Source organism: Falco punctatus, assembly GCF_963210335.1.
Source record: "Falco punctatus genome assembly, chromosome: 1".
Lineage (NCBI taxonomy): Eukaryota > Metazoa > Chordata > Aves > Falconiformes > Falconidae > Falco > Falco punctatus.
The window spans coordinates 16635188-16650629 of NC_137580.1; the positions used below are offsets into that span (position 1 = coordinate 16635188).

Here is a 15442-nt window from a genome sequence, read left to right on the forward strand (position 1 = left end):
GCAGCACCGGCCGGTGCCCGGGCGGGACCAACGCGCCGCTCCGGTGCGCAGGAGAACGCGGGGCGGGCACCGGGGCAGGGCCGCCGGGGCGGCGGCGGCTCCGCTCCCCGCAGTGCTTACCGGGCACAGGGACAGAGGGAGCGAGGGAAAGGAAGGGAAAAGGGGAAAAGAAGGAAGGAAAGAGGGAAGGAAAGAGGGAAGGAAAGAGGGAAGGAAAGGAGGAAAGGAAAGGAGGAAAGGAAAGGAGGAAAGAAAAGAAGAAACGTAAAGAGAGGGAGATGAGAATGAGGAGAGAGGAGAGGAAAGTGAGAGGAAAAGAGAGCGCAAAATTAAATGAAAGAGAGAAAAGAAAATGAGAAAAAAGGAAAAAGAAGGGAAAGGAAGCGAGAGAGGAAAAGGAAATGAGAGAATAAAAGGAAAACGGGAAAAAAGGAACAGGAAACGAGAGAAAAAGGAAAAAGAGAAAAGAAGGAAAAGGAAACGAGAGATTAAAAAAGGAAAAGGAAACGAGAGAGAAAAAAGAAAACAAGTAAAGAAGGAAAAGGAAACGAGGGAGAAAAAAAACAAAAAGAAAAAGAAAGCTTGGAAGGAAAGAGGAAAGAAAAAGGAAAAGGATACGCAAAGGGAAAGGACAAAGAAGAGCAAAGAGGAGAGGGAAAGGAGAGGAAAGAGGGAAAGGAAAAAGAAAAAAGGAAAGGAGAGGGGAAGAGAGAGTGAAGGGGAAAATGAAAGGAGAGGAGAGCGAGGCGAGACCGAAGTTGGCGAGGCGGGCGCGGCGCGGTGGGCAGGGCCGGCCGCCGCCCCGCCCCCGCCCGCCGCCGCCGCCGCCGCGCCCGCTGCCGGCCGTGCCCCCGCTAAAGGAGGCAGGGAGCGGGGCGGCGCGGCAGTGCGCCCCGAGCCGCGCCCGCAGCCCCGACAGCCGCGCCGGCAGCCAGCCAGCGGGAACCGCGCCGGGAGGGATGCGGGGCGCCGAGGAGGCGGCAGGGGCGGCGAGCGCGGCCCCCGCGCTGCTGTGAGCCCCCAACTCCTCGCAGGCACGGGGAGAGGAGGCATATACGTGTATACGCACGGACACTGCGCATATACACGTACATAGGCACCCGCCGAGAGCAGCGCCGCTTTCCTCCCCGCCAGCGGCCGCCGAGGCGCAGCCCTGATGCCCGGCGGGGCGGCGGGGCCGCCGCTCGGGCGCGCAGCTCCCCGCTAGAGGCGGCGGCCCCCGCGGGCCGGATGCGCGGCCCCGGTGCGGGCGGCACCCCCGGGCCGGCCGCCGGGGCCCCGCGGCGCTAGGGGCCGGGCGGGCCTCCCGCCTCGGCCTGGCGGCGGCGGCGCGGGGATGCTGGCGCTGGGGCAGATGGACGGCGCGCCCCGGCAGGGCGCCTTCCTGCTGGGCAGCCCGCCGCTGGCCGCCCTGCACAGCATGGCCGAGATGAAGGCGCCGCTGTACCCCGCGTACCCCCTGCCCGCCGGGCCCGCCTCCTCCTCCTCCGCCTCCGCCTCGCCCGCCTCTGCCTCGCCCTCGCCGCCGCTCGGCTCCCCCGGCCTCAAGGCGCCCGCTGCCGCCGCCGCCGCCGCCGCGGGCGGGCTCTCGGCGCTGGGCTCGGCCCCGCCGCAGCTCTCGGCCGCCACCCCGCACGGCATCAACGACATCCTCAGCCGGCCCTCCATGCCCCTGCCGGGCGCCGCGCTCGCCTCCGCCTCGCCCTCCGCCTCCTCGGCGGCGCCCGCCGGGCTGCTGGCCGGGCTACCCCGCTTCGGCAGCCTCAGCCCGCCGCCGCCGCCGCCGCCCGCCCTCTACTTCAGCCCCGGTGCCGCCGCCGCCGCCGCCGCCGTGGCCGCCGGGCGCTACCCCAAGCCGCTGGCCGAGCTGCCCGGCCGGACGCCCATCTTCTGGCCGGGGGTGATGCAGAGCCCGCCCTGGAGGGACGCCCGCCTCGCCTGCGCCCCCCGTGAGTACCCAGCGTGGCGGAGCAGCGGAGGGGAGCGGGCCCGTAGAGCCCTGCCGGAGTCCTCTCCGGGCGCCGGGCAGCCCCGGCATCGCGGCGAGACCCTCCCGGGCCCCCAACCAGGGCCGGCTTTGCCTCGCTTTCTTTTGTTTTTGTTTCCTAAGTTTGCTCTGCCTTCTCCCTCCCCCTCGGTCGGCGCGAAGCCCTGTAAAATGCGGGTTCTCGCCGGCGCAGAGGAGAGCCTCCCGGGGTGGGGGGGGCGCCTGCTCTCCCCGTCCCCGCCCGGGTCTCTCGGAGCCGGGGCTGGTTTTAGGGGCGCGAACAAACTTTCCCAGAGTGGGACTTTGCGTTGCCGCCCGTTTGCAGTGGCTGCAGCTTTTCTAGAAAACGATATCGTTTGCCCGCTCAGATTTTCAATCCTCAAAGGAAAAATAACCAGGGGAAGCCGGGAGGCTGGCGTTGTCCGGGCAGCAGTTTTGTTACAGCCCCCCACCCACCCCCCCGGAGTGACACCCCTCCCCATCCCCCAGGGCTGCTTGAGAGCGAAGCGCTTTCCCAAATACGTAGATTAACGTGTCTGTCCGTGCCTTCCCTTTCTCTCGCCCCCCGCCAGATCAAGGCTCAATTTTGCTGGATAAGGACGGAAAGAGAAAACATACCAGACCCACTTTTTCTGGCCAGCAGATTTTCGCCCTGGAAAAGACTTTCGAGCAAACGAAATATCTGGCCGGCCCGGAGCGAGCCCGGCTGGCCTATTCGCTGGGGATGACGGAGAGCCAGGTCAAGGTGAGCGGAGCGGCTCCCGCACAGAGCGGTGCGGGGCTGGCGCAGCGCAAAGCGCCCGGCTCGGACCGGCCCCGCCGCGGCAAAGCGGGGCTCGCTCGCGCGGCCGGGGGTGCTGCGGGCCGGGGCGGCGAGGGCTCCCCCGGCAGCTACCGGCAACCCGCGCTCAGTTGCCTTACTGGCGGGGCTGAAAAGGATGCTTCAAAGCGTATTTTGTTTTAAAACCCGAACCAAACAAACCCAGGCAGGACCGATAAGCCCGGTGCGTTCAGGCTGAACGCCACGGGGGTGGCCGCCGTGCTGGGGTGGGTGGGAAGGGGGGGAGGGGGTGTCAGGGCATAGCGCTTCTGCCCGCAGCCCACCCAAAGCGGGCTGGGGTCGCGCACCCCGCTCGGGCTGTCCCGCCCCAACTCCCCGTTGTAGTTAAACTCCGAGCTGCGGGCAAAGCGGGGAGGCGAGGGGGTGGGAGCCAGGGCTGTGCCCCCCGGGGACATGCCGGGGGGAGGCGTTTGCTCCGCGGGCGCGGGGACACGAGGCGGGCTGGGCCAGAGGGGCCTCCCGGCAGTGCTCAGGCTTTCAGACCCATCTAGAGACCCTCCTTTGTCACTGCAAATATGTCCAATGGCTGCGAATAAATTATTGCAGCCTCTACAATGAAAATGACCCCCTCCCCTGGCAGCGCCCTGCCAGCGAATGAATGCATCTGGCGGGGCAGGGGCGGCTGGGGAAGGGCTGAGCACGAAATGCGTGTCGTGCCCCCCCCCACCGCCCGCCGCGGGGCTGGGGGCGGCTGTTGGCCGGTCGGGGGAGGTGGGGGACCCGTGCCGGGACGCGGGGCTCCGGCTGCTTTCGGTTGACGGGGGAACGGCCCGGCGGCTGGTGGAGCGGGAGCCGCTGCCGCCCGCTGGGGACGGGGAAGCGCCGGGCAGCGGGGCGGGGGCGGCCCGGTGGGCTCGGCCGCGCCGGCGGGGGGCGAGCGGCCGCGGGTGCCGGTGGTGCCGGTGATGATGACGGTGGCGGCGGGGGCAGGTCTGGTTCCAGAACCGACGGACCAAGTGGCGGAAGAAGCACGCGGCCGAGATGGCGACGGCGAAGAAGAAGCAGGACTCGGAGACGGAGCGGCTGAAGGGCGCCTCGGAGAACGAGGAGGAGGACGACGACTACAACAAGCCCCTGGACCCCAACTCGGACGACGAGAAGATCACGCAGCTGCTGAAGAAACACAAGCCGGGGGGCGGCGGGCTGCTGCTGCACCCCCCCGAGGGGGAGGCCTCCGCCTAGCCCGCCCCGCCCGTCGCCGCGTTCGGAGATGTACAGATCTATTTTTCTAGACTCTACGCGCCCGGCAGGAGGAGGAAGAGGAGGAGTAGAAGCCGGAGGGGGGGCAGAGAGGACTGCCGGCGGAGCGGACCCCCGCCCCGCGTGTTGTAGGGTGGGGAGCGGCGGGGCTGCCCCGGTGCCGGGTCCCGCTACCGGCGGGGCGGCGGCCGCCTGTTGCCGGCTCTTTGTAAATAAACCGTGAGTCACCGCGACCGTAGGCGTTCCTTAATGTGAATATTTAAAATGTAAAATACCTTCTTTTTTTGTACAGCGGGGGCCGGGGGAGTCGCCCCCCGCCCGGCCCGCACCGTCCCGCGCTCCCGGCACCGGCGGCACACCGGGGGCACCCCGAAGCCCCGGGACGGGTGGCACCGGGGCCGCCGAGGCTAAAGCCGCCGTGGCCGCCACTGCCCCCCCCCCTCCGGCCCAAACTGCAGCGGCCTCGCGTGCTATTTATTAGTATTTTTGAAACACTTTCTGTTGCGGTCGTGGGGCGGGGGGGGGGGAGGCGGGGGGGGAGGGCGAAGGGACAGAGTTTGCTTTCACTTACACCGTTTCCAATCAACCGCGTGTTGGAAAAAGTAGCTGGTGGGAATTGTCACGACCACTTTCAGTCAAAATATAAAAAAATTCATTTAGTTGCTGTAATTGAATTTAAAGTGTGTTTTCTTTTGTATCATACGGAATATTATAGAATGTAAATTGTTTTCTTTTTTTTTAAGCTAATAACGATGATATATCGTGATATAGCATCTTAACATTTATTAATTTATATTAAAAAGAATTCGGTTTGTAAAGAGAAGAAAAGCCCTTTGCAAGACCAGTTAAATGTAATGCACTTTCTGTTTAAAAAAAAAAAAAGATAAATCAATTAAACCAGTTTAAAGATGTCTGCTGCCTTCACTAAAGGGTACAGATAATCTGATCTCATCAGAGATTAAATAATGAAACCACGGTGCAGGAGGAGAGGAAAAAAAAAAAAGGAGATAATTTTCAGGATCTTTTGTTCAATCTCAGTAGTAGGGTTTTTTGGGTGTGGATTGGGTTTTTTTTGTGATTGTGTTAGGGTTGGGTTGTTTTTGGTTTTTGGTTGTTTGGCTTTTGTTGGGGGTGTTTGGGTTTTCGGGTTTTTTTGGTTGGTTAGTTTTTTTAACGATGGAAGTTGTCCACTTTGTTGTGGGGGTTGAAGAAGGATACACATAAAATAAGCGGCGGCTTGTTTGGGAACAGGGCTGGCGGCTCCTGTCCGTGAGCGGGCAAGGCAAAGTTTCTACCCGGCCCCCGGAGCGGTTTGTCTCAGCCTAAATTAGGCTGTATTAACTTTTTTTTTTTTTTTTTTTTTTTTTTTTTAAGCGGCGGGCAACGCAAGCTGTTATCGAGGGCAGAGTGTTACCATTATTATGGGAAAGAAACTGCTTTCCGAGGAGAAAACAGCGAATAAAATAAGAGCCCTCCTAAGGGTCTAGAGTAAATAGTTAGACCCAATACCGAAACAACTGGTTTAAATTAAAACTCATTATCTAGACGCGATCATTTCCATATCTAAACAGACCAGAAACAATCGGCTTTTTTTTCAAGGCTGCAGCAGAGCAAACAGAAGCGCTGACATGAGGGAGAAAAGGGCCAGCTATTCTGGAGGAAAAAATAAATAAATTCGTATTCTTTCGTAAATTTGTGGATCATTTTCTACACGGGGCGGGGGGGGGGGGGGGGAAGAAAAAAAAAAAAAAAAGAGTAGAGCAGGGTTTTATTCCGCTTTCAATGACAATGCCGGGGCCGGGAGGAGGGAGCGAGCCCCGGCGCGGCTGCTGCGGCTGCGGCTGCCGGGGCTCCCCCGGGCCGGGATGCCGGGGCTGCCCATCGCCCACCGGCCCCCCCCCATCTGTCCCGGCGCGTTGTGACGGCAGGACGGGAAAGGCCGGGCGGTTTGCAGAGTTGCCGTCTCGACCCTGCCGGCTCTCGCCGTTACGATTTCCCCGTGGGTTTGGCGGGGCCATGGGAAAGAAATGAAAACATGGCGAGGCCCGGACTGCCTGGGCAGGGACCGCCCGCTGCCGGCTTGAGCCCGGCCCGGTGGCGGCGGAGCCCGGCCCGGTGGCAGCGCCCGGCCGGGGGTCCCCGCCGGGCTGTGGCCGCCAGCACCCCCGCAGCGCCTTTCACCGGCGGCCGATCCGCCGCCCGGCGGGTCCCGGCGCCCACCCGTGCGCCCCCGGGCTGCCGTGAGCGCCGCCCGCCCCGGCGCCCCCCGTCCCCTTTTCCAGTTGACTGCAGCACCGCCTGAGGTTTTCCAGTTAATTTACTTCTGCACAGAGACCCAGCTGGCCACCGGTTGAAGTTGGCACGGTCCAAGTGGAATCGCAGGGAAGAAAGCCCGGCTCTGATCGCTCGGTTAGGCCGGTTTTGTCCGGGGCGCTGGAGAAAAGAGCAGGTTATTCACATGATCTCAGCGGCCCCCCCTTTGCGGGGCAGGTTTTGAAAACCAACCACGGCTCGGCGCAGCCTGCCTTTCCTCCAAGGAGAGAACTTTTTAGGAGGAGATCCAACAACTGACCGCGGGATCGCTGCCACGGACATCGCAGCGGGCAATCAGGACGCAAAATGCCAGCGAGATGGACGGGGCGCGGAGCTCCCCCGGGCGCGGGGCCCGGCCCAGATCAGCCGCGGGGTCGGGTCGACCCTCCGCACACGCGGGGGTTCGCGGCGTGACGGTACAAACTCAGGGACAGCGACACTACCACAGCACCGCGCCGCCGTGTCGCCCTGCGCCGGGGCCCGGCACCCCCGCGGGGAGCGGGCGGCCGCGCACACTCGTGGACAGCGGCGGGCGGCGGCTGCGCGGACGCGCAGCGAGGCGGGCGGTCCCGGGCTGAGCGCTGAGCGGCCACCGCGGGCTGATCCCCGCAACTCCTTTCAGATATTTCCGCCCCCCCGGCCCCCGACAACAGCTTTTCGTTTTCCTTTCTTTCTGTAATAGAGCCCTTGGGGTTAAACCCCGCTCCTTTCCGCGCACGGGTGCGGATTCCCCGCCCCGGGGGAAATACAGGCGGCTGTTCCTGGCTTTACCCTGCTGCGCTCCCTGCCACGTGCCTTCTGTAGCGCGCAGGGAGCAATTCCCGGCCCCGCAATCCCAGCGTGCCGAACGCATCCATCCTCCCTGCTTTCCCACCGCCCCTGCTTTGCCGCGGCACTTCGCGACGGGGACCCGCTGCGGTCCCTCCCCAGCCCCACCGAGCACCGCTGCGGGCGGAGGAAACTTTTTTGCCCGCGGAAAGACACCGGGAGCAGGTCCCCGCTCCGCAACAGCCGTCGGCACCGAGGGGCTTCGGGGGGGGAGGGGGGCGGAGAAGGCACGGGGAGGGAAAAGGGGGCCGGGGGCCAGCCCCGCCACCCGTACCCCGCTCCCGGCCGGCAGCTGCTGCCCGCGGGAGACATGCATATGGATGCGGGACATACGGACGTGAGCGAGCGGGATCCGCACCGCCGTGCCGCAGGGCCCCGAGGCCGGCAGCCCGCCGGGGCAGGCGGGTTGCAAGGGAAGCCCGGGCTCTCCCCTCGCGGGGTAACGAAGTGGCCGCTGGCCTCGGGGCACGTGCGTGGGGGTGGTGTGGGTGTCGTGGTCTGTGTGCCACCGGCACCCGGCCCCTGACAGGCCCTACGCCAGCGCCGTCACAACTCCCAGGCCTCCGGACTCTTTAATCCCGGCAGCAACTCCCCCCCAGCGCAGGCAGCAGGCGAGGCAATGCCTGCCCCCTGCCAAGGGGATGCCCACACCGCCAGCCCCGTCGGGGCAGCCCGGCCGGTTCAGCGAGTGTTGACCTCTCGCACCCTGCCCCTCACGCCTGTTCCGAGCTCCTGAAATGCCGTTATCATTCATCACTTCTCAGTGCTGTTAATTGGCAACGCTTCCCACAGCGAGCACGCGCCGGTTTTGCCCCCGCTCTCCCGCCGTTTGCCGCCGGGATGCCGTTTGCTGCAGGACTTTTCGTTCTATCCGTGCCAGCCGCCCCGGGCTTTGCTTTCCTACACCCCCTCCCTCGGGACACGAGTCGTCCCGCATCCTAGAGAAACGAGGGGTTCAAATGCGGGTGGTGGGCTTTCAACCCCGGCCCGCCCCTCCCCGCCCCCCGGCCCCCCGGTTCCCTTCCCGTATGGAGGCCGCCGAGAGCGAGACACCGGCGCCGGCAAAGTTATCCCGCGTTCAGAGCCGGCGTCGCTGCACGCAAATTACGAAGCAAGATGAACTGCTCCCTCCTAATTGCGGCTCCGCCTTTACCTTCTGCACCGATAGGTATTTTCCAGATACATGTTTCTAGCAGCGTTTACCAGCTGTCTCGAACAGCGGTTACAAGTCTCCGGGAGGGACGCAAACATCTGCCGGGGAGCTGGAGGCGGCACTGCCGCAGGGAGCGACGGGCACCCCGCACCGCACCCGCACCCGCGGCTACGCGCCCCGGCAAACACCATCTATAGGAACAACGTTATCTATACCACAGCGGCGAGGGCTGCCGCACCGCTCCGCATCCCCTGCGGGTTTCACCGCTGCCCAGCGGCCCGGGGCTGCGGGTGGCTCCTGGCGCTGCTTTGCGGGGCCGGCGGGCTGCGGGCAGCGCCTGGCGCTGGCCCTGCGGCAATCACCCGCTGCCGCACACCCAAGTGCATCCCTGTAATAACGTCCTCGATCATTTATTAAAAGTCGTGTCAAGCGAGCCCATATAATTCATCTTTATGCAAATACATCAATGTCAAGCCATTAGTGTATTGCTCGGGTTTTTTATTAAAGTGCATTCTTTTTAATTCAGCTCAGTAAAATACGAGCCCTATTGCTCAAGAATTATAGCAACTATTAGAGTAACATATGGGCAACATGCACTCAGAAAATAAAAATCAACAGATAAAGTGGCAGGGTCACAACGGGGAGCAAACACTTAACAAAATGGCAGCGGGGTAATAGATTTTTCTCCGGCGCCCCCGGCTCTGGGGTGTCAGGAGGAGCCCTGGGGCGATGGCGGGGTGGCCCTGCCCGGATCCTGGATCCCGGAGCCATCCCCGCCCGGCCCCGGCCCCTTCCCCGCGGGAGCTGCGGGAGCGCAGCCCGGCCCCACCGCCCCGGCACCTCCGCGCCGCACAACCCGCGCCCCTCCCCCCGCCCCCCCCCCCCCCGCTATCCCGGATTTAATGAGAGAGTTGCCCACATCCTCATCACCCCAGCATGGTAATTGAGCAGATCTATTAACTTGTTACACTAGATTTGTTTAAAGAGACTATTACACAGTCATTTAATCAATTTGTTACACTGGAGGTCCTGACTTATGAGACACTTGCCGTATGATTCCTTAATGACTGAATTAATTTGTTTTAATAAAACCAACATTGTGTACAAGCACATTTCGAGAAATGTAATTTTGGAGACGGAACAGTCCAATGCTTCATCTGATTAGGTCTTTTCTATGGTTTATCAAAGTCGGGAGTTGCCGTCATAAACTGCATGTATGGGGTATTTTTCTTTTTTATAGCGTCATTAATTTAATATGGATCATTAGTTCTTTATACACATGCATGTTCTGACAAATGTACCCAATGAATAATGCACCTAATGTGTTTGGGCTCAAATGCATCACGCCATAAACAGAAACTGCCGGCAAAATAAATAAAAATAAATAATAATAACAACAATAACAACAATTAATAGCAGAGGTGCCCTGCTCCCTCCCAGCCCCGCTGCCCTCGAGGCCGGTTCTACAGCGGCGGAGCCGGGCGCTGCCCCGCCACGGCGGCACCGGCAGCTCGGGCTCCCGGCGGCGGCAGCGCCGGTAGATTTACGGTGAGTTAAGGTTATCCCGGGAGGAGGTGCAGGACAAGAAAATCGGTTTTGCTCCTGATGGAAACTGACGTGTGCGGAATAAATGTAAATAAACACGAGGGTCCCCCAGAAAAGGAACTTGATGGTATCGATTATGCAAAATAATCGCCACATTGCAGATGTTAATGTACTACAAACAGCCGGCGTTGGAGGTCCGGCTTCGCGCAGGAAAAGGAAGGAGCAGCCTGGAAAAACGCGCCTGGAGCCGGGACGGCAGCAGCAACGCAGACGGCGCTAGCGGCGGTCACAGCGCTAGCGACACCGGCACCGCGGCCGGTGCCCGCAGCCGGCGGGGCACCCAAGGGCGCGCTGCGCTGCCGGGGTTGCGGTGCGGGGTCCCCCGCCAGAGCTGCGGCTGCGGGCCCCGGCAGGGCTGCGGCCGGCGAGCGCAAAAACGACTCCCGCACAGAGCGCCCCAGCGCCTGCACGCCGGCCCCAGGGCACGTCTGAGCAGGGTGTTTCCATCTGATTATTATATATTGCCTTCGAAATTCTTTGCCTCGGCGGTGTATTTTTTTTTTAAGTCATTTCCACCAGTCGCCGTGTGATCCGGGAATTCAACAGGGCATCTACTTTTTACACACGAGCAAGTATTTTCCGGATCCCTGTGGAAAAACACGGCTTAGCCCCAAAGGTGACACTCTGGGCACCTCCTGCCCCCGGAGGGGCAGCGGGAGCGAAAGCTGCAACGGCGCGTGCGGAGCCCGCCGAGCCGCATCATTGCGCGCACCGGAACTCCAAAGGAAAACCCGAAGAGGCTCACTGCCGGGGAAGGAGAACGAGACGGTGAAAGCGCATCTTCAGAGCAATGTTTCATCCTCCCCGCACCGTTTCTCACAGATCGGCTGCCCTTTATCCTCACGGCTCCATCCCCTATCCCACTTAAAACCGTAGGCAGCACATCCAGCAGCAGTGCATGCAGGGGGTGTATTTAAGTAAATAGATTCGACCTTTTGCCCATTTTAACAGATGCTGCTCCTGACCACCCCAAAAAGCTTGTTTAAAGTTAACAACATTAAGCATTGGAGGTCACGAGGCCAATTCAAGGTCATTTTAATTCTGGCTAAAGGTTAATTAGATCACTGCATTAAAGCAAGAATAGACTACACTCGACTTTACTCTAACGAGGACGGACAGGTTTTTTTATATACCTCTTAACTGCTCCCTTTATGATAAGGCTATAGGGTATATATCAGGGAAGATATCTTGCTGTCACTTCCACAAATCGAGTTACTGGAGCTCCTCTGGCTTTACACCGGTGAGGCATAAATGCAGCCCTTGGTCCGTTTTAATTCTTTTTTCGTTTGTGGGGTTGGGCATCTGGGTGTTCCTCTCAGAGCGCCCGGGATTGCTCTGCTCCGCTTTGAGGAACACTGACCTCAGTGTCCCAAGGTGCGCGGCGGAGGCGGCATCACTGGAGCCACCAGAACTCGTGGACAGTGAAGTGCTTGCCTGGGAATGATACTCAGATTCCAACTCACAAAGCCAACAAGCCTCGTTTGAAAAATATCACGGGATTGTACTTACGAGTGCTGAACCAAATGGGTAAGGAGTTTCCAATCTGGCAAGTGTTACTGAGCTTTCACAATACTTCGCACCAGGGCAAATCCATTTTTTTTTTTTTAAAGACTTTATTTACGAAAAAAAAAAAAAAAGTCCGTGTAGAAAAGACCGTGGAGATGAGAGACTCCAGTTCAAGCCTGATGATCTCTTCTTAGGAAAAACCAGGACCTCTACCTGTGTCTCCTTCCTCCCAAGCAAGCCCCCCGCTGCTGGGCTGCAGGTTGCTCTGGTGTGGACTTCTCTCTGGATGGAGCTGTTCAGCTTTGAGTCAGTGACTACACCAGAGCTGAGCAGAGGCCAGACATCCCTTCCTTTTAGGTAAATACCCATGCTGCTGGGCCTCTAGCTAAACACAACTCTTATCCCTCATGTCTCCTGGAATTGGATGTGTAATTCCAATCTCCTCCGGAGAAATTTTCTAGGGGAGAGCTTAATCCAAATTATGGTTTCTAGAGGAAAGATGTGGCTTGACAGATATTTTCCCAGCAAAAATCTGTTTTGTAATAAAAATTCCTGACCAGTTCAACATTTAAAATCACACCATAACACCAGGCAAGAAATCAAGGTTTGTGTTCATTATTAGGCTACAGGTATTGCATGAATCACTGGTACACAGGGACAGCTGTCTGCCTTAGCCATCTAACCAGTACTATCAGCCTGGTCAGAACAACTGCCCAAGACTGCTAGTGCTGGACATGCCCTAAACCTCCCACTCTAACTTGCCGTGGGAGTGTGACTGGAGTCACTGGAAAAGGAAGCCATCCCGGGGCTGAAAGATATGGACACACAGCAAGGTGTCGGCATGCCAGGCAAGTCACCGGAGGGAAAGAAGTGAAGGAGAGGGAGCTGGAGAACTTATGTGCCAGACAGAACAACGGGAAACGTGGATTCCTGGTTCGCAGCACCTGGTCACTAAGGTTACCTTCATCTTAACAGCAGGGAGCGTGAATGGCGCAATAATACCTGGTGAGGCACCCACAAAGGGAACAGCCTGAGTAGACCCCCTTCTCCACATACTTCTGGGTGCCAAAGACATCTACTGAAATCAGGATTGGGTTGTAGGCTACTTGTGATCAATGAAAGGGCTTCATTTTTTGGATAATTTATTTATAATTCAATCAGTTTTACGTGGGAGAGTTTGGTTTGCTTGGGCTGTTCACTTGGGATTCAGTGACGCTGCATCACCACACGTTTTTCAGAGAGCCTTCACTTCCTAAATTGGGTTGTTCTGCTACTGAAGTTACAACACAATCACCAAGTTCAAATCTATTTATCTCTCTTCTTTTTCTTGTTTTCTCAATACAGTGATTTCAGACACAACTTCCAGACCACAGCATAAAACACCAATAGGAGAGAGATTTGCTCTTGTAGCATTTTTTGATTTTGCCTGCTACTTTTAATGTATTGCTTTATTAAAACAGTATTATTCTAGGTGCAGGCTGCTGGCTTGTGCATGCTACATCACTGTTTCCTTGCACTTTTCTCCCATGACCCTGCAATAGATCTTACCCCGAGACTCCCCACACAGCCTCACACTGCCTGTGTGCAGCCCCTTTGCGCAGCAGGGTTAGCTCCTGAACGGGCCAGCCACCTTCTTCCCTAACACTTCCACCGGAGTAACTCCAACAAGCACTTGCCCCACTTTCTACTTTCCCTATAGTGCAGGTGATCCAGACACAAGACACAGATTGCACCTTCACTGGATTTTCCCTCCCCAGTTGCCATAGCTTATCAAGAAGCTCACTTTGGTATTCATTTTTTTTTTAGCAATATGAAGTTCCTAGGCAGTGGACCCTCGGAAGAGGAGCTCTATGGACCACCTGTTTGCTCCCGTCCCAAGGAGGCACATATAGAAGGCTGTCGCTTGGTTTCTCTATTGGTTTTAAGCATTTATTTCACAGTACAAGGTTCTCCAAAATCTCCCTGATGACCCCCCCCCCCTAAAAAAAATTGATGAAATTAATACCTGTAATGTAAAATTGTGCAATAAATGAATGAATTAGCTGAGCAATCATTAACCTGATTCTCTGCTAGGAGAAACTACCCTGGCTTTGTTGGGTCACCTGCTGAGGACCTTGGAGTGTGTTCTGTCTGGGCCTGACAAGTTCCTAACCAGATACTCCCACAATATCTTTCTAGTTCTGGCTGAACTGTGTCTTCCATTGGAAAAAAAGAAAATTCCCAGGTCTAATATATGCATGTATATTAAATATATATTTAAAATAGACATGTATGTAAAATAAACCTTTACCTATCTAGGCATATCCCTGTACGCATCTTTATTTGAATTGCTGTTAATCGCGGACATTCCCCAAGGAGACCACCAGAAAGAATGTCAGGGGCCCTGCTCGTAACCCAGCTGAATACCTGACTATTTAAGCTACTCTTGAGCTGCATGAATCAGAAAGAAAACAGCTCCCCCTACCCATTTTATTAGAAGGCCATAAAATTTGGTGGTGTCTCATTAAATTTAATGAGCCTTCATAAAATAACCATTACACTGTGGAGGTAATGAAAAGAATAACTATGATGGTTAGTAAATAAACCAGCAAGGGTGATACTATTAGATATCCCAGATACCTACCAGGTATCAAATGGGTAGATGGCTCTTAGAATGAATTATGCTACCTTACACCCTTTTGCATCCATCGTTAGCTTCTCCTCTATCAGTTTTGAGGAATTTCTTTCCCCTCTTCCCGCGTGACATCAGTGTGTTTGAGGCAATGCCATTTGGTTTTATAGCACTGGGCTGTACGTGTAAAACCCCGAACAAATCGGAGCACAGATAACCTTAAAAACCAGATGCACGTTTCCATGAGTGGCCCTGGGTTCTGTGCCTCCCAGTTTCTCAAGTTTCTTTTAAACTAGCCGTCACTTCTGAAAATGCCACTGTAGAAGTTTCTGGGGAAAAATCCTCGTTCCATATAAATCAGTGCCATCCCATTCTGCATGTTCTCTAATCACGGTGACAGCTGCAGGCAGTAAGACTTAAAAAAAGTGGCCCAAAATCTGTGTCTTTCTTACCTGGCTCATGCATGCTACAGCAATAAAAGAGTTAGGGTAATTATGGGATCAACTCCACTGAGAGTTTATGACTGCCCATAAAAAAGCAAGAAGAGAGGCTGAGGAGAGGCTAGCATAAAACTCCAGAAGGTTGCGGTGGGAAATGCGACTTTTGCATTTCCCATTTCACCTGAAATGGCACAAGGAAAAATTTTAGCACAGCGGGACTATTCATGGGAGCAAACGAGGAGGATCTGATCTGTGGGCTTATTTCTATATCCATGCTTCCTTCTGAGACTCCACTTGCTTCTACCAAGGTTACCTTAAAGACTATTCCTACTTCAGTTGCTAAACAGACTTTACATGTGGGTGCAATGTGTCAGAGCTTTATTACAATATCTGCAGTGTTTATTTCTGGGTTTAATTGTGCAACCCAAATACAACTCTAATCTTTGTCTCTTGGTCTACATTTTTTTTTTACATGAATGCATCATACCTGAAAGAGGCTGAGTAATAACAGGGCAGAAGTTGTACTCTTCCATGTAGACCGTTTATCCAGAGATGACTTTTCCTGAAACTCATAGCTTTTACCTCCTGAAAGGGCTTAAAACCTGTATGTACTTCCCTTTTGGGACATGCCATGTACAAAACCGGACTGTGAGATTAGTAATTTTTTTTTATCACTACAGTTTGTTTCCTGAAACAAGTACGGTGGCCAACTCCACAGATCCCTCCCAATCCAGATACCTCGTACTGCCCCACGCAAATCAGTGACAGTAGAAGTCTAACCTAAAAACTTCTTTGAAGAAGCAATGTCCAAAACACTCCACTGCATCTTAATCCCACCCCTGCCTGGCTGCTGCTCTCCTGCCCCAGCTGATGGGGATACAGACCCTCCCTCTATCGCTGTTTTGCTGCTCCCTTATCCAAGAGAAAGATGAGCCGAGCGGGACTGTTTCGTGGTCCT

General features: G+C 56.7%; 2 protein-coding genes across 2 annotated transcripts in view; one reads left to right on the forward strand and one right to left on the reverse strand.

The window, feature by feature from the left end:
* The window catches only part of CDS1 (CDP-diacylglycerol synthase 1), a 223687-nt gene that overhangs the window by 60304 nt on the left and 147941 nt on the right, over window positions 1-15442 (reverse strand). The gene's annotated exons all lie outside the window — the stretch shown is intronic.
* Window positions 1321-5751, forward strand: NKX6-1 (NK6 homeobox 1). Its single transcript, XM_080368593.1, has 3 exons — window positions 1321-1949; window positions 2560-2732; window positions 3759-5751. The coding sequence occupies exons 1-3, from the start codon at window positions 1337-1339 to the stop codon at window positions 4008-4010; spliced, it is 1038 nt and encodes a 345-aa protein (XP_080224719.1). The 5' UTR covers window positions 1321-1336; the 3' UTR covers window positions 4011-5751.

Bases quoted from the DNA above. Each gene is read 5' to 3' on its own strand.
- NKX6-1 (XM_080368593.1), top strand. From the start codon at position 1,337: ATGCTGGCGCTGGGGCAGATGGACGGCGCGCCCCGGCAGGGCGCCTTC. The intron at 1,950-2,559 runs GTGAGTACCCAG...GCCCCCCGCCAG, and splicing joins CCGCCTCGCCTGCGCCCCCC to ATCAAGGCTCAATTTTGCTG. The intron at 2,733-3,758 runs GTGAGCGGAGCG...CGGCGGGGGCAG, and splicing joins TGACGGAGAGCCAGGTCAAG to GTCTGGTTCCAGAACCGACG.